This window comes from Protopterus annectens, chromosome 6.part0, assembly GCF_019279795.1.
Source record: "Protopterus annectens isolate FY-2018-M chromosome 6.part0, PAN1.0, whole genome shotgun sequence".
Lineage (NCBI taxonomy): Eukaryota > Metazoa > Chordata > Ceratodontiformes > Protopteridae > Protopterus > Protopterus annectens.
The window spans coordinates 733,959,494-733,980,341 of NC_056737.1; the positions used below are offsets into that span (position 1 = coordinate 733,959,494).

The 20,848-nt window shown below is 41.0% G+C and overlaps 1 protein-coding gene across 1 annotated transcript in view; it reads left to right on the plus strand.

Annotated features, from left to right (window-relative positions):
* KTN1 (kinectin 1) overlaps positions 1–20,848 on the plus strand; it is a gene marked incomplete in the record, with an annotated part of 2,305,074 nt that overhangs the window by 386,711 nt on the left and 1,897,515 nt on the right. Inside the window, 1 exon segment of the mRNA XM_044074427.1 lies at positions 5,411–5,486. Coding sequence (XP_043930362.1) covers positions 5,411–5,486 — 76 coding nt within the window.

Here is a 20,848-nt window from a genome sequence, read left to right on the forward strand (position 1 = left end):
GCAGCCACCAAAAAGTAATTGAGACTTCCTCATCTGTCTATCCACCAAATAAAGAATCTCAAATGATGGGCAGGTATGGAAAGTGTGTGTTTTCATCCGCCTCCTCCACTCTAAGGTTGCTGAGCTATTTGACCCATGTCACTGGGCTTCAGAGGGATCTCCTGAAAGAGCTAGGAGATACCCCACATGGTTCTTCAGCTGCAGGGTTTTCAGACAAGGTAACCTCTCAGCTTGCTGTCTTAAATTCTGTGGTTAACTCCTCCATGCGGCTTATATCTTACAGGGCTGATTGAGCGAACAGGGTAGCGGGTACAGGAATTTCCCTAAGGAGACACTCCTGCATGTGCTTATGCGAGTTGGCAGAGCCGTTCAAGTCCTCCTTTATCAGCGCCCCTTTTGACGGCTCGTCCTTGTTTGGGCCAAAAGTGAGAGAGACACTTACCAGGTGTGAATAAGAGGGAAGACTCTCTCTGCCATTTTAGTCCGTTTTTCCCTTCCTACCAGGCCTTACCCCAAATGCCTGAAGGGGGGAAAAAATGTGGTTCCGCAAGTCCCAGAGAGCTTTTCCAGACATGCTTGGTGAATCTTCCCCCAGGGGCAGAGGGGGAAGTAGCAATGGAAGACACAGACCTCGCAGCAGAGGGGATCCGCAAAACCAAGTTGACAGGGATACTTTCCTTGGTTGGCCCTTTAAGCACTCCTAAAAGGAGACCTGTCTGCTCACCTCTGGAGGCAGTTGGGCTTATCACTGTACGCAAATGCCTGGCTAAAAATTACAAAAGACAACTGGGTACAACAGTTTATATCCAGAGGCTATTACATACCCCTTTCCTTTCCCCTGTCAGAAAAAAGTCCAGTCCCGGATGTTCCACCCAGCCAGAGGAACCAAGCAGCCCTAGAGGTACCAAGGTTACTAGAGAAAAGTCATCCAAAATGTCCCCGCAGACCAAATTGGATCCAGAACTTACTCAAGGTTCTTTTTAGTTCCAAAAAAAGATAGGGGACTGGAGGCCCATTCTGGATCTCGGCAAACTAAACAAGTCTGTAAAAAAGACAAAGTTCCGGATGGTGACACTGCAGTCAATGCTTCCCTTTCTGGGGAGAGACAATTGGATGTGCTGCGTAGATTTCCAGGATGTGTACGGCCACAAAGGTGGACAGGCAATCAGGAGACATTTGCACTTTCGGCTGGGGAGCCAGTCATTACCAATTCCGAGCTCTGCCCTTTGGTTGCACTACAGCCCCCAGAGTGTTAACCAAACGCATGGCAGTAGTCATGGCTCACTTGAGACATATAGAATTCAGAGCGTTTCTTTACTTCGACAACTGGCTTTTAACTGCCACCACTGAGCATCTACTAACCAGAGCAAGAGACACCACTATACACATATGCTCTCATCTCGGCGTCACAATAAACCTCAAAGTCTACCTTGTTGCCATTACAACATATTATATTTATAGGAGTAGACTTCAACACAAGAAATGTGTTGGCCAAACTCCCCCCCCTCCCCCGACAGGTTACAAACGTTAAGTCAGCAGGTGAAGAACCTCCTTACAAAGAAAAAGGTACAAGAGAATGTTCTAAAGATTTTAGGTACCGTGGCATCAGCTATAGCTTTGGGTACCCCTTGCTAGTCTAAATATGAGGATTCTACAGTGGCTACTTTTCAACCAATGGTCCATGCAGGAGTTGCCCATGTCACACAAGGTTATCGTAATGGAATCTTGCAAGAAGGACCTGCACTGGTGGCTCCATTCAATGCAGGTGGATTTGGGCAGACCCTTCATTCCCCCACAGCTAGCAGTGACGGTGATCATGGACACTTCCCTGATTGGGGTTGGGGATTATCTGTGAACGACTGGCCAGGGAGTTTGGCAGGAATCCGAAAAGCACTTTCATATCAATGCCCTAGAGATGAATGGTGCTTTTGGTGTTGCAGGCATCCCACAACTCACTTCCACTAGGAATGATTGCAATCCAGACAGACAATATGTCAGTGGTGTGGTACATAAACAAGGAGGGAACCAGGTCTTACCCCCTGTGTTGAGAGGCTGAGAGTATGGCAGTGGGCAGTCTCTTCCCAGCACTTTCTGATAACTCATAACCTTGGGAAATCCAACGTTATAGATGACAAACTCTGCAGAGCTATTCTAATGCCTCACGAGTGATCCCTGAAGAAGGAAATTGCATAACAGATTTTTCGCAAGTGGGGCCAGCCCTGCTGCAACCTCTTTGCCGTATCCATGAGCACCAAATGCAGCAGCTACTTTGGCCTGATCCCACCTCCAGGGGAGTCACCAAGGGATGCAGTTGTACATGATTGGCCCCCGGGTCTTCTTTATGCCTTCCCTCCTTTTCCGTTAATTCCCAAAATCCTTCAGAAAGCCAACACGTTGAGAACCAGGTTAATGCTCATTGCTCCATAATGGCTTTGTCAAATTTGGTTCCCCTTTTTATGGCCCCATCTACAGGAGGAGCCGTGGATCTTGGACCCACTTCCAGACCTCCTGACTCATCCATCAGGGACGCTCCATCCCTCGATCCAAATCCTAAAACTGACGGCTTGGCTGCTCCACTTCCACTCCTAGCCAGGCTTCCAAACATATCTCCCGCTGTGAAGCATATCCTGATTTCATCCCATAGGACGACGACTAGAAAGCTTTATGCTAACAAATGGAAAAGGTTTTCCTGTTGGGTTGGGCTCTAAACAATCACATTGATTGTTTCACAGCCCCTGTAACATCTATTTTAGTCTTCTTAGCAAAACTCTTCAATGAAGGTGCCGCAGCGGCTACCTTAAGAGTTCATTTGTCTGCTATATCAAACTACCATATTGGAAAAATGGGATCAAAAATTGTCTCCTAGACTATGCAAGGTCTTTTTGAGAGGTACTTTTTGCTAAGGCCCCCAGTAAGAGAACCACCAGCTCCTTGGGACCAGAATTTAGTATTGTCCACTCTAATCCTTCCACCATATGAACAGACTTCATCTTGTCATTCGAAGTTTCTAACATGGAAAACAGTCTTTTTGGTAGCCATCACGTCAGCTAGGTGGGTGTCAGAACTCCAAGCTTTGTCTATACATTTCCCCTACTTGGCTTTCCATAAAGACAGAGTTTCCCTTAGAACCAATCCATCATTCCTACCTAAAGTTTTTTTTGAGACTAACTTGAGTGAGTCTTTTGATCTGCCTGTTTTCTACCCAAACTATGGCAACAAGGCAGAGTATGGATTACACCAATTGGATGTACACAGGCAATTGCGTTTCTACTTACAAAACAAAATCTGATCAACTGTTTGTATCCTTTACGGATAATGAAAAGGGCACTCCAATATCGAAAGTCGCTCTGTTAAAATGGCTTACTGATACTATTGCCTATTCATATGCTTTTAAAATAAACAACTGCTTTGAAAAATAAAAGGTCATTCAACAAGAGCCATTGTAACTTAGTATGTATTCCAGGCTAGGCTACCCATGGATTCAATCTGTGCCTTTTTATGTACTTGTACATTGTTATTCTTAATCATTTCTTCTGAAGTCCATATTACTAAATAAAGGAGAAAGTATATATATATACACACACATATATATATATCTGTGTGTGTGTATATATATATTTATATATATTTATATATAGGTGTGTGTGTGTGTATATATATATATATATATATATATATATATGTGTGTGTGTATATATATATATATATATATATATATATATATATATATATATATGTGTGTGTGTGTGTGTGTGTGTGTGTGTATATATATATATATATATATATATGTGTGTGTATATATATATATATATATACATATATATATATATATATATATATATATATATATATATATGTACCCGTGGTGGTGGTGCTGCAGTAGTAGCGTTGTCGCCTCACAGTAAGACTGTGTCCGGTTCATTTCTCAGCTAGAGCGTCTTCTGCGTGGACATGTGTGAATGAGCGTACCTTCGTTTAAGGTTGGTAACTCTGCACATAAAAATCAGTTACCAATCATTAGTGGACCAGAGTTCCGCTGTGGCGACCCCTAACCAGGGAAAGCCGAAAGACACAAACAAATAAATATATATATATATATATATATATATATATATATATATATATATATATATATATGTGTGTGTGTGTGTGTGTTCTGTGGTGGTGGTGCTGCGGTAACGTTGTCACCTCACAGTAAGACGCTGTCCGGTTCGATTCTCAGCTAGAGCGTCTTCTGTGTGGAGACATGCATGAATGTGCGTACTTTCGTTGAAGGTTGTGCGTCAGGGCTGGTAACTCGTCATGTAAAAATCAACTACCAGTCATTAGCGGACCGGAGTTCCGCAGTGGCGACCCCTAACCAGAAAAAGCCGAAAGACACAACAACAACATATGTGTGTGTGTGTGTGTGTGTGTGTGTGTGTGTGTGTATACAGATATATATATATATATATATATATATATATATATATATATAAATATATATAGATATATATATATATATATATATATATATATATATATATATATATATATATAAAAAATCACTGCAGGGAGGAGAAGACTGTGCAGCCTCTGTGCAGCCTCAGAGTAACATACATGTTGGGTAAGAAATGAGATGCCAAGGATGTGTTGAGAAACTGCTAATTTCAAGGCATTAAAGTGCATAATAGCAAGGTCATAAAGAAGTGAATAGGGAAGGATTAATTTGAGGAAACATTTTCATTAAAGTAATGGGGGACTCCGTGAAACTGAATGCTAGAAAAAGATGTGGACTGAAATAAAATGCAAATACATAGGGCTGACTCCTTATGTCTGATTGTACAGTTATTTAACCTGTAGTTTTTTGTGATATTTTTAAGACTAAAATTATTCTTAAAATGTTTTTTAATACATTGGAACTTTTCTCCCTGGGCCTCTGCTAAAAATGGGCTCTTACCCAGTCAGACTTTCCTGATAATCAAATGTCAATAAGCAAATAACAAGAAGGGATGTAAAGGTAGGTAGAACAAAGTAGGAAGTGTTGAGTCCGTAATATATAAATAGACTGAATGGGCTTGGTCATCTCTGATTTTACACCATTTGATTGTGTCATCCAAAAAGGTGACTTGCATTTCTAGAAGTTTTGATAAAAATTATTGCAGCTATTTTTATTTTAAATATTCTTGCCGTGCCAACAGCTTTTAACTTTTTTGCATTTGTTGGCATTTTATGGTGATTTCAGTGGTCCCACACTTCATTCTGGAAAGAGTAGAACACTCTTGGGTGACAAATATTTTTCAGGAACCACTCCAAGTATGAAGGTCTCACAATGGTAATATAATAGCGCATGTTATTATTTTATTAATGAATAACAGGGTTACATATATCTTTGACCTTCATGTTAACACTTTTCTTTTAATGTGTAAAGGTCCAGTTACAGGAGCTTCAAAATTATGTCAGGAATGTGAAAGCAGAACATAACAAAGCTGAAGCAGGAAAACAAGGTTAGTAATGGCATAATAAAATTTATGCGAACTTTCACTGAACTAAATGGTGATTTAGTCACAGAAATGATGGTTGAAAAATGTGCAACAGATAGTGTTTACTGTGCTATGAGTCTGTAGTGAAAAACTGGTTGAAATTATGAGCTAACATTGAGAACCCTCCTGGATGGGTCCTTGTTTGGGTATGTCATAAAAGAAGCATTGCACTGTCTCTAAAATCATATGTTTGAGGATGTCGGTGTGGCCTGTATTGCTGCACCTTGATGTAATGTGCTAGCTGTGCAAGTATGCTTCTTCCGTGAGCCTGCTTTCATAGGACCTTGGTCCTTGCTATAATGTGATAAGTCCAGAATATTCATTAGCCTAAATACCAGCACAGTAAGTGTGTAGCCTTCAGATAACCAGCCATGACTCTCACTGGCATTATGTACTGTGTTAGGAAAGAATATGACTTTGATAGCTGTCAGAAGTCCAAACTGACAGTTTGGCAAAGAAGGGAGAAGTTGTTAATCTTATGTGTGAAAAAGAAATTGGTGACAATCTGAAGCCATTTGTGTATAGACTGTTGGCAGGGTTTTCTTCACAGCCTCAAGCATAAGTCAGAGCACTACAACAAGAGCTAACACTACTAGACTGCAAGTTTAAGCCTCAACTCATTCCAGCAGTGTCTGACACTAAAATTCCAGCACAACCCTACAGATTCTGAGTTTGCCATTTGGTTCATGCTGGAGCCTTGACTGGCAGTCCTTTGCTTTAGTTATTGGTAAAACTGCCACCCTTTGGTTGCTGCTTTAGTGGGGGGCTTCCCCAAGGTTCTTGTATCTTTCAAGACTGGATGTTTGTCAGGTGCCCCTGATCATTCATACCTTGTGATCATCCTCCAAGATGTTGGTGGAATCTAGATGTTCTTCAGTTCACTGCTTCATTCTCTGAGAACAGCAGCTCTGCTAGCAAATCCATCTGTTTTAGTGGATCTCTTAACACACACAGATTCTCTGCTAAAAGGAGCTATAAAGGCCCTCCTTTTATTTTCATGAAGTGAGAAAGATACCCTTCCCATTTTGAATCTCTCTCTCCCATTAAGAAAAGGGCATTCTGCCATGGTCACAGTCAACTTCAGTGGTCAGCGAAGGCTCTAAGGTCAACAGAGACTAGACTGAATACCTGAAATTTTGTTGGGGTGAAACCACAAGCATTCAAGGAAGTAATCTGGGCTCTAACATCTCAGGAAGATGACAAGATGGGTGGAGCTGAAGAATGTCAAGGTTTCTAAGCAGCATGTGTGAAGACTATAGAACAGATAGCAGCCAAGCCAAGTATGGAATTGTGGAAGGCTGATGGTGGAGTCTAGAAAGTTACAAAAAAGAGTGCGAGGAAAGAAAAGATGCACCGGGCTAATAAAGAATACAGGTTAACTAACACATGTTAAGATGGTAGTCTGAATAGGCAAATAAGGCACGAGAGAGAGACTGCTATCTTCTGAAAAGTCTTTCAGTAGATGGCACAAAAAACAAATTGGAGGGCAGAAATGAAGATGATGGTCATTAGACTCATAAGAGGTGCGAGTAACAACCTGCTCACCAGTCCATAGGACATGTAAGGCAGATGGAATGCTTCCAACAGCTTTTAAATGAAGACAACCCCAACAGAAACCTGTACTGCTGTATAGACAGTCCGTGATAGAGTAAGAAGAGCCCACCATAGAAGTAAGAACAGCACTAAGGAAAATAGTCAGGGAAGGCAGCATGCTCAGATGAGGTCATGGCAGATATGATCAGTATGTTGGGTGAGTTTAGGAAGAAATGGCTCTTGTAGGTACACTTAGCAATATGAAGAAAAATAAGCATTTCCATTGACTGGAGAATGAACATTATAGTATCCGTGTACAATAATGGGAAATTCACAACTGTGGACAATATAGAAATGCAAAACGTATGCCACACTGCATGAAAGTGCTGTAGAGGGTGGTTAATAAATGAAAACAGTGTAAAGTACAATGAGAAATTTATAGCTAATTACTAGGCTAACTTTCTTAACAGGCCATTGTAAGCCTAACCAGTTTCCTTCCCAAAGGTGAGAATTAAACACTGTACCTTGTGTTTGAGTCAAACACCTTAATCATTATACCAAATCCCAATCTAGAAATGAGCAATTTTTATTCAGATCAGGATGTAGCACAACTGACTTGATGTTTGCATTGAGACAGTGGAGTAGAAGTTAACAATGAGGAAAGAATCCAAACTGGGCATTCCTAGACTTGGAGAAAGCATGTGACGAAGTTTAATGAAAGCTGATTTGGACAGTCCTGAGATGGTTTGAAGTCCCTGAAATATTTGAAGAACTGGTGCAGTCTTTGTTCAAGGAGCCATCGACAGCTGCAGACATTGTTCGGATACAGAGGGGTTCCAGGAAGAAGTGGTTATGTATCAGGGTTCAGCTTTGAGCCCACTGCTCACCATACTGGTGATGGATTACATTAGCAAACCGGTTGGAGGGGAGAAATCAACAAAGCTGCCGTATGCGGGCAATGTGGCATTACAAGTAGACTCTGAACAAGGACTTCAGCAAATAAGGGGATGAAATGCAAAGCTGAAGGCACAAGTGATGATTGTATTACAGAGAAAACATTCATGTTGGGAAATGGGAGAATCTCGAAGAAGCTGAAAACTGACATAGCAAGGAAGTTAGTGGAATAGGTTAACAGCTTCAGTTATCTTTGGGGGGGGGGGGTTGAGGAGAAGGAAAGTCTGAATGAGGGCAAAGCTAAAATAAGAGGTGCTTCAGCCATCTAGCACAGTGTGTCAGGAGAAGTGTGTTTCAGAAAAAAATGCCAAAGAAGCCAAAAAGTAAGGTGTACAAAATGGGGCAACCAGTACTTCTGTATAGCTCAAGTACAGAAGTTTGAGCAGTGAAGGGAGAGCAGTTGAAGCTAGCAGTGATGGGAGATGAAGTGCCTAAGAAAGTGGTAGGGTACACACTGTAGGGCAAATGAAAAAATGACACCAGAGCAAAAAACAAATCCAAGAGAACAGACTACAGTGTTTCAGACACATTTGTAAGAAATCAGATGATGATTTGGTAGAGACAGGAACAAAGTAAGAAGAAATGAGAATGTCCAGCAAAGAGATGGACGAATTCTGACAGGTACCACTGACAAGCAGAATAAGGTAAGTGTAACACTGAAGCAAGACAGATGGAGATATTAACAGGGTATCCCATTCCAGTGTAGAAAATTGCAAAAGGAGGGATGATTTGAAACTTGACACCTTCAGCCAATACCCTCCAATACGTTTGGTTTAGATTTATCACCCTGTCAAGGTTCTTGCCTTTGCTCCTCTTCTAGTATGTCTGCTTTTTGGGGACCCTGTATGCATTTTCATGGGTTTTCTTTGGGTGGGCATCTTTTCTCATATACTTTGCTGTTCAGGCTGTCACTGCTTATATATTTCGCTTATGTGATGAGCAAGGGGAGCAGAGCCTTTACTAGAAAATAGCCTCTGATTTTCCTGCGTCTGACTTTAGACTCATCAAGGCTTCCCTGGAAGATATTCTGTTGTAGGTTAGCCCATGGTGACCACAACTGGATAATATCCTTTTTCTTGTCATATTACTCAGTTTTGCAGTATTGCTAACTCATGGGACTTCTGACACACAGAACCTGATTTCGAACTTTTCACCCTTCCCTTGTCAGCCCAGCAGATGCTGTTCTTCCAGGATGTAAGGATGCCTGTGATGTACGAGGGCCATCTATCTGTACCTTTTCAGTTCTTTATTTTCATGAGCTCAAGAAAAGACCTGTCCATGTTTCAGCGAGTTGGAGCTTTGTTTAATCAAAATGCATCAATGCACCAGCTTGAAGAGGACTCCATGCTTAAGCAAAAAAAAAAAAAACCTAAGCTGAGATTAATAACGAAAAGGGGTCACCATTTGCTTACTGGGGACTTACTTCAATGCTCCCAAAAAGTGGAGTCTGTGGAAGACTGCTAAAAGATCCCTTAAACATAACACTCTAGTAAAAGTGGAGTCAGCAGCAATAAGACGACAAGCATTATGGTAGTATAAAGTGTCTCTCAAAGTTGTGTTTGATTGGCAATGGTCTTTATACAAACAAATGAAAAATGTTAATGTAAATGTGTTTTTGATGAATATATAAAAGTCTGGTGCTTAAAAGGATAAGGACATTATATACTGTAGCAGAAAGAACCCTCCGATCATGTCCTATTTTTAGCAAATGGATATGAAGAAGTGATCTGTGAAAGTCCTAGAGAGTGACTTTCATGTAACCCCTGCCTGTAAATCAATTTCCATGGGCATATAGACATTTGGGATTCAAACCTTTTTTTAATATGATTTTTCCTACACATTGTATTAGTAATTCTGACGTTCCCGAAAAATAGTGAGAGATGTACTGGGGTGGATCCTCTCTGATTTAAACCAATCCCGTACTCTTTAAGGCCAAGTAGGTTGTGGCCCTCCCAGGCCGCGACCCTTAAACCCCTGCAGCTAGAGACAGTCTGACTAGTGGGTCCCTGCCTCTTAATTTTGTGTAAATGTATAACAAACTGAAGTTTGGTATGTATCAGCAGCACTCATCCGTCTGAGAATAAAGTTTGTATTTGGACAACAACCAAGCTTCTGGAGTTATTTCATCTACTTATTACAGTTACAGTTGGATCACAGAAATCTACAGGAATACCTTGCAGCTAAGCTAATATTTTCCTGCAATTTCTTCTTACAGGAAAAATCTGTTAAAATGTTTTTTTTTTTTTTTTTCATTTTACAGGTCACAACTCATTGTTTAAAGTGTGTGTATGACTCAGATGATACTACAACCATGTCTGTGGCCACTGGTACTGTTTTGAGGAGGTTTGCCTGGCTGCATTTTCAGAACCTCCTAGGTGATATGAAAAACTGCATTTTAAATTCTCTTTTGGATAGAGATTTAGTTTTTAGTTTATTTGCTGCAGAGGTTATCAAAAAGTGTGATGAGAGTGGTAAGCATATACAGGGAATCTCTCAATTTTTTCAGGCTACCTTTTCCATATTTTCCAAGGATTCTCTAATCCCTTGGACAATTTTGGCAAGAAAAAAATAGTCTCAATAAAATACTGGTAAATAGGTGTTTGAAGAAGCCATTGCAAGGGGGTTCCAAAAAAGAAGGCATTGACTCCCCAGAACAAAAGATGTTCCAACAAATTAGAATGACTAAGAATACCATGTTACTGCCCCCATCCTCCCCCCCCCCCACACACACACACACATGCAGTCCCTTTTTCCTACCAGAAACTTTGATTCTCCACCTCTCTCACTACAGATAGCTACAGGCAAATGAGTTATGATCATTCATCAAGGTCACAAATGGCCGTGAGAAGAATCTCCCCCTTTACAAGGGGTTAATTATTCATCCATTAGACCAGATGACTCCATTTCCTGCAGTCCCGCACATGTCTCAAAGAGTAGTAGAGCCAGTTTCTCCTTCCCAGTTTGAGAAAGGTTTTTATTCGAAGATGTTTTTGGTGCCATAGAAAGAAAATAGTTTTGAGACCAGTATTGGATCACTCTTTACTAAACCAATTTGTTAGTGCTGAAGTTCAAATGTCATCACTTCACAAGTTTTTACCCCTTTTTCCTCCTTTAAATTTTCTAGTAACACTAGATTTAAAAGATGCTTATCACATCTCTATTCATCTAGATTTTGGATGCTTTTTAAGGTTTTGTGTGTCTGGATCAGATTCAGTCCTCTGCCTTACTTTTTGGACTATCCTCTGCACCAGGAGTCTTCACAAACTCTCAAGCTGCAGTTGTAGCTCACTGCAGGCCAGAGGAGTATCCATGTTTAGATGACTTGGTTATCCTTGCATAGTCTCTTTCAGACTATTAAGAATCTCTCACTTGGTTGAGAAATCTCTTAACACTAGCTGGGATTCCAAGAGAACATTTAAAAGTCTTACTTGACTCCATTACACAGTGTTGTGTTCCTGGGTTGTCTGCTTAGACACCTCAGTTAAAGTACATTTCCTTCCCCATGGAAAAATAGATCCATATTCAGATCTATTTATACAGTTTTCCACTCTGACTACAATCACAGGAAGGGAATACCTCAAGCTTTTAACCTGATGGCAAAATTTTAGATCCCATGATACCCTTGGAACGACTCCACATGAGAATGTAGAGTGGTATTTGAAGCATCTTTGGCTCCAGCACCAGTACCCCTTATCTTTTCTGTCCTGGGATTTGTCAAGAGGAGAAGTCACATGGTGGAGATGGCAAGTATCCCTGAATTTGGGTCTCCTCATCTTCCTCCCCCCGCTCCAGAACAGTCAGCACAGCTGTCTCAGAATTTGCCCGGGCAGCAGTTTCTGGAGGGATAAAAGTACCATGTGTTTGAGACACTAAGATCAGATCCAAGCACACAAATATAAGAGATGGTTGCTGTAATGAAGATAGTTAACTCTCTGAATCACCTTTGGTCTCCTGGACTACAAGTTGTTACAGACAATACAGGCATGTGATACATCAACAAGCAAAGGGTAATCAGTTCTTACCCCCTTTGCAGACTAGCCGTGTTAAATTGGGATATAGCTTTACACCACAGTCTCACTCTTCAGGCATCCTACATTCCATCATTGCAAAATTGTGTGGGAGACAAGTTAAGATGGACAGAGGTAGGCCTTCATGATTGGAAACTAAATCAGTGATTTTCTAAGATTTGATTTATCTGTGGTAAGTTCCTTATGGAAACTTCTTTGCTTCATCTCTGAACAACCAGCCTGCAAAATTCTGCTCCAGGACTCATTTGCAAGAAGGACATGGTTGTACGTAATTTTTATTCTGCCCCTGATATTCAAATGGTGTTAGAACCTAGAAGTTATGGTACCTTACCTTGTAATAAGTGTTCTGTATGTAAACAAACATGTAGTGAGGACATTTTGGAAAGTTAGTGATGTGAAATATGTGCCTAGAAATAATTTTAATTGTAGTGTGTGATAATTGCCCCTGGCAATTTCAAAAATAAGGGTTTCTCCCTTATTTTCGAAATTTCCAGGGGCAATTATCACACACTTTTCACAGAATGGATCTACTCATAAGAACAGAGGTGTTTGATGTACCTTGATCACAGTCATCTTCAGCTGACTTCCTGGATGATAGGGTCTTAATTCCCTTTAGATACCCATTTATTGAGAACATGCAGCAGGTACTAAGAGGCAAGAAAACCTGATACTAGAAAATTGTATATTACCAAATTGAAAAGGTTTTCTAGTTGATGCTAGCAACATAACCAACAGGGCCGATAGCCTAGTACCTACCTATGAACCTATAAATTCACCCCGGGGATCACCTCTGTGGCTCTGCTCGACAGTGGCACAGGAGAATAATTTTCTTGGGTGGCAAAAGCCAGGGTACCTTTTTGGCTGGGCTTGTATAGGCCTCGGGGCCGATACCCTAGTAACCTACCTTTGAACCTAGTACAGAAGGGATTATTTTATTCCTTAGTGTCCTTGCAGTCTCTCTTATATAGGGGAGACCAAGAGGTCCTTCAGAGTTAGAGTGCAGGAACATCTTGGAGACGTTAAAAATAAAAAGGTTGAAAGTCCTGTAGCTTCACATTTTTTGTTATGTAATGGGGTGGTGATACTTTTTTGAATGACAGTAATTTAGAAAATGTGAAAAGTTTTAGTTGTTTTGAAATGAAGAAAAAATAATAGTGAAACAATATTTATTTTGAAGTATGCTACTTTGGTGCCTGCTGGTTTAAATTTAGAGTGTAATTGGGAGGTGGTATTATAGCTTTTATTGATTGTTTAATTAGTTTGTTAAATGTGCATATTTAATTTTTTTTTTTTTATATATATATAATTACAAGTGTTTTATCTCTTCAAAGGCTTGTTAGCCGAGGCATTAGAGAATAAAAGTTTATTTGGCGTGGAAGTACACCGGTCCTTTTGGTTGTATTTTATTTTGTTGTGAGCTGTTTTTTACTCATTTGCAAGAAGGCTTGCAATACAGAAACCTTTCACTTTCCTTAGACAAGAATGTTTCTGTATGCATTTCTACCCTTTCCACTGATATTCAGGGTACACTTGACGATTCAGAATGATTCTCACAAGGTCATTGCAGTGACTTTTTTCTGGCTAAGGGAACAATTTTTCTCCCTTATTTTTGAAATTGCCATGGGCAGTTATCACACACTTTTCACAGAATAGATCTACTCACAAGAACAGAGGTGTTTGATGTACCTTGATCACAGTCATCCAACTGACGTCCTGGATGATAGGGTATTAATTCCCTTTAGATACCCATTTGTTGAGAACATGCAACAGGTACTAAGAGGCAAGAAAATCTGCTACTAGAAAATTGTTTATTGGCAAACTGAAAAGGTTTTCTATTTGATGCTAGCAACATAACCAACGCCTATTCAGGGCTAATGTTTCTCTGAGTTCACAATATTTGAGAGTTATTATCCTTTGGCTTTTCTTAGTCCTTTATTAAAGTTAATATTGGCTATTTCAGCATGTCTGCTCATAGATGATGGTCTTTCAATGCTTTCTCATGTGCAAATGTTTTTGAAAGGAGTTTGCATGAGACCTCCAAGAAAACTGGTGACTCCTCCTTGGGATCTTAATTGTGTTCCATTTGAACCAGTTCATCAGGCTGATTTGAGCTTAACATGGAAAACTGTTACTAATAATCTTCCTGCAGAATTCAGAGCTGTCTGAGTTGCAAGCTCTTATGGCAAGCCAGCCATATCTCATCTTCTACTGAGACAGGGTTTCCTTAAAAACTAATTCTCCTGTTATGCCCAGAGTGGTGTCCAAGTTTATTTAAGCCGAACTGTTCATCTCCCTGTGTTCTTTTCCTGAAACTACAAATGAGGGAGAGAGGATACTGCATACCTTTGATGTCCACAGACTAAACTACTATCTTGACAGAACAAAATCATTCATTTCTTTAGATCTGTTCATTTCTTGTTAAGGTAAGAAGGAGCAACCTGTGTAAAAACAGGCTATTTCCAAATGGTTATTTTGGGCTTTTACCTTTTGTTCTTACCACTATAACTCTTCCAGGCATGGTCAGGCTCAGCTCTACCAGGGCCTTGACTTCATTTATTGCTTTTTGCTTTTACTTAGAAAAGGTTGGATTCTGGATTTCTAGAAGCAGCAACTCTGTCCTGTGTACTTTTACAAAGCACTACAAACTTGATTCCTTCTCTAGGCGTAGTTAGTATTTACTAAGGAAATTGTTGTGTGCGTTCGTCTTTTCTTCTGTTGTTGCTGTTGGCCTTACTTTTCCCGTAACCTGGCTTTAAACTTAATTGTAAAAAGCCTGTTTTAGACTTTCCTTCCTTTTTTTCTTTTTTTCCTCCTTTAACTATATAGGCTGGTTCGTTTAAGTTAGAAAGCTGCCGTAGCCCGTTTGACTTGGAGATTTTTTCCCTTTGTTTTCCTCCTTAAATTCCTCAAGGCTAGCTCGTTTAAATTAGAGGGCTGCCTTTGCCCATTTAAATTAGAAGGCCTTTCCCTTGGTGTTTTTTGGCATGACTGTTGTGCGTATTACAAAAAAAAATATCTAGTTCTGACATCAGTGAGAAAGCTGTATTTTTTGGGTATCCTTGCTGTTGGGTAAATATTCTAGATTAAGACAATGTAGAAAAGATTTACACATCTTTCACACCTGCTGATGGATCACCTTATAATTTAGCGTGCACATTACAAGACAGGACTATTTTGAAGCAGATTCAAGAAAATATACTGTTTGGTCAACAAGATAGGAGAACATACTTGAGTGTGCTTCTGATGCAGTTAATGCTTCAAAGATTGCCTGGAGTTGTTTAAGAAGACTTGCTTAGTTTAAAACATTGTTTATTGAAGCTGTTAGAAGAATATTGATCACTGCTGTAATACGAGACTGTTTTATAAAACTGGAACCTGGTATAGTTGTTACTGAACAAAAAGGGAAAACTCAAAATTTTGACAACAGAAACATTTTAAAGAAAAACAGTCCAACTGTATGTTAAGTTTTACAGGTTAAGGAAGGTGCAGCCAAAGATCTAGACAAAATCAAACAGGCTTTGGGTAAATGTATCTATCCCACTTGCCATAGAGGGCACATTTCATAGTTTGCTTCCTGGATAACAAAAAGCATACGTTAGACCAGAAGGTATGCAACACAGCTCAACAAAGGCTGTTCCATAGTTTCTTCAGATACCACAAATGCTGCTTGTTATACAGATATTGTCTCGTTTGGCAAAACAAGCATTGCAAATTATGGATCAATTGTGAAAGAATGGAGTGCTGGAAGCACTTTTTGCTGGAGGGGTCAAAGTTTTTATTCCAGACTGATCACTAGTGTTAAACAGATTCAATATATATTGACTCTGAAAAACATTCTTCCTGCTTATAGAGCAGAATGTTTGTATGATAACTGTGCACATGAACAGTGCCCATCTTACTCCAGTGAGACCATAGGAAGATGCATCTCAAGTTTTGAATAGTATTATTTCCAGTTTCCACCTTTGCTGTTTGGGTTATCTGCAGTTTAGCTCCAGTGCTTGCACAACTGAGAAAACAAACATTACTATCTTCCCTGTACTTAGATAATAGCTTGATAGTGGTACATTCAACAAAGCTACCAAATCAGTACATAAAGCAGTTTTTTTAATATGCTTTTGTTAAAAGGGTTAACACACTGCAGACACTTGTTCCTTTTCAGATCCAGCCTGAGAGGACTGTCCAAGTGACTTACTCAGAGTTCCACAGTAGACAAGTAAGACTGAATGAACCAGTCCTTGTGCCCTTGATTACAGGAAGTAGTTCATTAACAGTTCAGAAACTTAATCCTCAGCACTAACTGCCAATTTCACTCCATTTTTTGGTAGTAATAAATCAGAAATGTCAGCTAGGATTCCCTCAGTATCCATGACTAATCCTGGAGAACTTGTATGTTAAGCTCTTCATATCTTTCCGACTGAAGACAAACAAATAGAAATGCTTTGATCAGCTGCAAAACATCCCAGTCGAAGAGCTATTGAAAGTTTGAGTTACTTGCCTGTTGCTAACATTTGCTCTGCAGTGACAGACCACATAAGGAAGACACAGTTGCTGTCAGAAATCTTTGGGACTAAACCTGAGATTAATGGAAATGTTTGTTTTTGATACATAAAGAAAAGTTCCTATTCTGGGTAGCCTTAAATCCATCTTTGGCAATGGTACTTTTTCCCCATCAAGGATTCAGTGTTAAACAACAGATGACTTTGGATTACATCTTTGGAGCCCATTTCAGTGATTAGTCTGTGCAAGGCAAATGGGACTCCCTGAGAAAAAACTGTTTAAGTCAGCTTAAAGGCAATCTCTACAGAAAGTACTCCTAGCCTTTCAGAGCAACTTTCAGTCAAGATGCAAACGGGGCAGACAACTGTAATGCAGTATGTAAAGGAAGAATGACCAAAATTTTTTCAGTTGTGTAAGCGAGAAGTAACTGTAACTCTGGAAGATTACTTTACAGTTCAATCTGCATCTGTCAGCAATATGTGCCCTGTCTGCAGAGCCATATTGGATTCCCTGAACTGGAAATTAACTGACTAATAGAACCTCTCGGCCCTGGGGCCTGTATAAGCCTAGCCAAAAAATTCCCTGGCTTTTGCCACCCAAGAAAGTTATTTTCCTGCACCCCTGACTAGCAGAGCCATGCAAGTGATCCCCAGCGTGAATTTCCTATTTCCCATCCAATTGTCGAAATTTTTCTTAGAGGGTATTGAGCTTTGCTTGACATGAAAGGGTAGTCTGTTCCAGAGCATGGGAAGTCTCTGGGACAGGAATCCATCCCTCCAGCATGTTCTGTTTATTGTGGTGGCAAGGTTTAGGTCCCTGGAGCATGTGGCTCGGAGGGATTTGGTGTTTCTTTGTGTAGCATGTCCAACAGGTCTGGGTTTGACATGGCTTTGTATGTTAGGCAGAGGTTGCCTCTGAGTAGGCGTTAAGCGACGGAGTAGAGCTGGAGTTTTTTGAGACAGTCTTCGTATGGCATCTGTTTGAGGCCGGTAATTCTCTTAGTGAGGTATTTCTGTGGCCTTTCTAGTTTTAGATGTCTTGCGAGGTACATGCCAAACGGGGTGTTGTACTCTATAATGGTTCTGATGAGGGATGAGTAGAGAGGAACAATGTCCTCTTTGTTTCTGGAGGTTGAACCCCTTTGTGATGTGTGCCACGTGGAAGGATTTCCTGACTACTGTGGCGATGTGATTATCAAAGGAGAGACTACTGTCCACCTGTGTCCCAAGGTGTGTTATCACAGTTACGGTGTTTAGTAGGGTACCGCCTATTTGGTAGTTCATGGGTACAGTGTTTTTCCAAAGGGGATGACAGTGCACTTCTTGGCATTGAGCTTGAGGCCATGATTTTGACTCCAAGCATCCGTCTCAGTGAGGCCCCTTTGTAGAATGTCCACATCATTAGGCGATTCTATTATGGCAGCTAGTTTGCAGTCATCTGCAAACTTCATTAGCCAAAGACCTGTTGTATTAACCTGGACTTCTGAGAAGTAGATGCCAAACAGGAGAGGACCCAGGACTGAGCCCTGTGATACTCAACTTGTCACTGGTCTGAAGTTGGATTTGGAGTCTGCTACTTTCACTGTGTGGGTTCCATCAGTGAGCCAGTTGGCCACCCATCTTGTGACATAGGCATTTATGCCCAGTCTAGTGAGTTTCATCTATAATTCGAGATTGGGGGATGGTGTCGAAAGGCTTGACTAGGTCAAGATAGGCTGAGTGTACCACCTTACCCTCGTCCATGGCTCTGGTGACTGCTTCAAAGAAGTCAGTCAGCTTTAGGAGACATGACCTACCTTTTGCAAACCCAAACTGAGTGGGGTCCATAGTTTAGAGGTTACCTATGTCCTTATTTATAAGCTCCATCATACGTTCCATGACCTTGCAGACCAAGCTGTTCAGGCTAATGGGGCGGTAGTTCCTGGGGTCCATGGTGGCGCCCCCTTTGTGGAGTGGGATAACCGTCGCTGTGCGCTATTCAGTAGGCACAAAGCCTGAAGTGAGGCTATGATTGAACATGGTATTTAAGTGGGGTGCCAGTTTGATCTGTAATTCATGCAGAACGCAGCCTGGGATGTTGTCAGGTCCCATTCGGATACTGTATACTTGGCTTTGGAGAGTGCAATCTTTATTTGTGCAGATGTGATTACAGGGGCTTTGCATTCTTCCGGTATAATGATGGGCCCTTTGGGGGTGAGGGGGGGTGAAGTTTGCACTGAACCTGTCTGCCAGGATGTTGGCAATATCAGTTGGTTCTGTATATCTAGTGTCATTGTGCTGTAGCTCAGAGCAGATCTGAGTGTCGCCATTGAGATTCTTGACATAGCAGTAGAATGCTTTGTGGTTGTATTGAGAATCAGTGGTGATTTTATTTTCATAACTAGCTTTGGAGAATTTTATGAGGGATCTCAGCTTCGTACTGAGGCTGACCAGGGAGTTCCTGCAGTCAAGGGATTTTACTCTTTTTTGCAACAGCTTCTTCCTTCTGTTTTAGAGTTTATTTATGACAGGGGACCACCAGATTGGCTTCCATTTTTTGGAGTATAACGTCTTGGTTCTGTTGGGGATGGCACAATCCATGCACTCATGTATGTGCTTATACAGTGCATTTGTATATCATTCAGCAGTCGTACCTCTATTTTCCATCTGTATGGGTGTCGTGAAGGTTGCCACTTCTGTCTTAAGAAGCATGAAGTTGTCTTTGGAGAAGTTTTTTACAGTGATTTCCTTAATGGGGGGTGGGGGTGGAATATTGATGTCTAGGGTGATTAGCTTGTGCTCGGATCTGACCACCGACCGGATCACATCAGATGTTCTTCGTGTTTCACTGTTGCAGTCATTACATTTGGGTTATTTGCTTGCAGGTTGCCCTCAGTCGGCCTTTTTAACAAAGTCTTGGGTCCTGCGTCTGTTGCTGTCTCTTCTTCCATGACGTCAGGTCGTCAGGGGTATAAAACATGCAACCGATGCCATTACATCAGTCTTTCTTCCCGTGCGGTGCTCGAAGCAGAAGCAGTTCGCAAGTTCCGGTCGGCTGACTCCTGAAATTTTCATTTTTGAGTTTCAGAACTGAAGTCTTCAACTAAAGCAAAGTACCCTGTTGGGGAAACTTTTTCTTGCTCCTTACCGATGTCAGTAAAAGATAATAATTGCATTACTTGTGGAAAGCAAATACCTCATAAAGATTTTCATTCGTACTGTATTCCTTGCCTAGGTCCTGACCATGTCTTACCTTGCTGTCGGTTTTGTGCTTTATTTAATCGGAGCACAATCCGTCGTCGGTACATTTTTGCCTCTAAATATTTCAGTTCTCAGTTTAATTATCCAGAAATGTCGTCAGTTAGCCATCCGACTACCAGGATTCCGAAAAAACACAAAGATAAATACAGAGACAGGCCGCTGAGGTCCAAAACTGCAGATGACGCTTCTCCTAAGCCAGTCGCCAGTACTCGGTGAGGCGCTTTCGCAGCCCCTGATACCCGCTACTTCTGATTCGCAGGCATCTACCGAGAGCCATTCAGAGTCCGGTATGCCGCAAGATGCTTCAACTATGGAACCCGTGGATGTGTCTTGAGCCGCTGTGCAGGCACAGGCTTCTGAGGGTGTATTCAGGCCTACAGACTTGCATATTAAATTGACACCTGCTTCATTACTTAGGCCTAAATCTTGATCCATGTCTAAAAACCGGCGCCCAGGCCACATGCTCAGGCATCTATGCCTAAAAAACAAATAAGAATGACTGAAGATCTAATAACTGTAATCAGGGGTAGCCAACCCCCCCCCCCACCCTTCTAAGAGGCCTAGGACTGAGGTTGATTATGAATTTTCTGATCAGGATTCTGTTTTTTCTGACTCTTCTGATGATCTGGATTTGTCCTTATCTACTTATGAGGATTCTGATGCAGAGGAGTGTATTCCCTCTGCTTCCTCTCAAGGATTTTACTTTTGGTGAAAAGGAGCAATCTTTGCCTGATCATGTTAAAGCTAAATTGTTGGATGCTCCTTTAAATCAGGACCGCCTATTTGGCAACAAGGCTGAGGAAGTTCTTAAAAAGATGGAAGATAAAGCTAAATTTATGCAAACTGGTAAAGATTTTTTTACAAGTTCAGCCTGCTACATTTAGTAGGCACTGGCCCTCTACGAATTGGTCCTTTTCAGCCCCTTCCAGGTCTTCTCAAGCCAAACCCAGACACAGCAAAAAAGCCCAGGTTTCAGTCCCGGGGACTCATGGAACTAAGAAGTGGGGGGCCTCCACTTCCAAGTCTGGGAATAGTAAGACTCATCCCCCCCTTTGGTAAACTGTCTCAATGACTT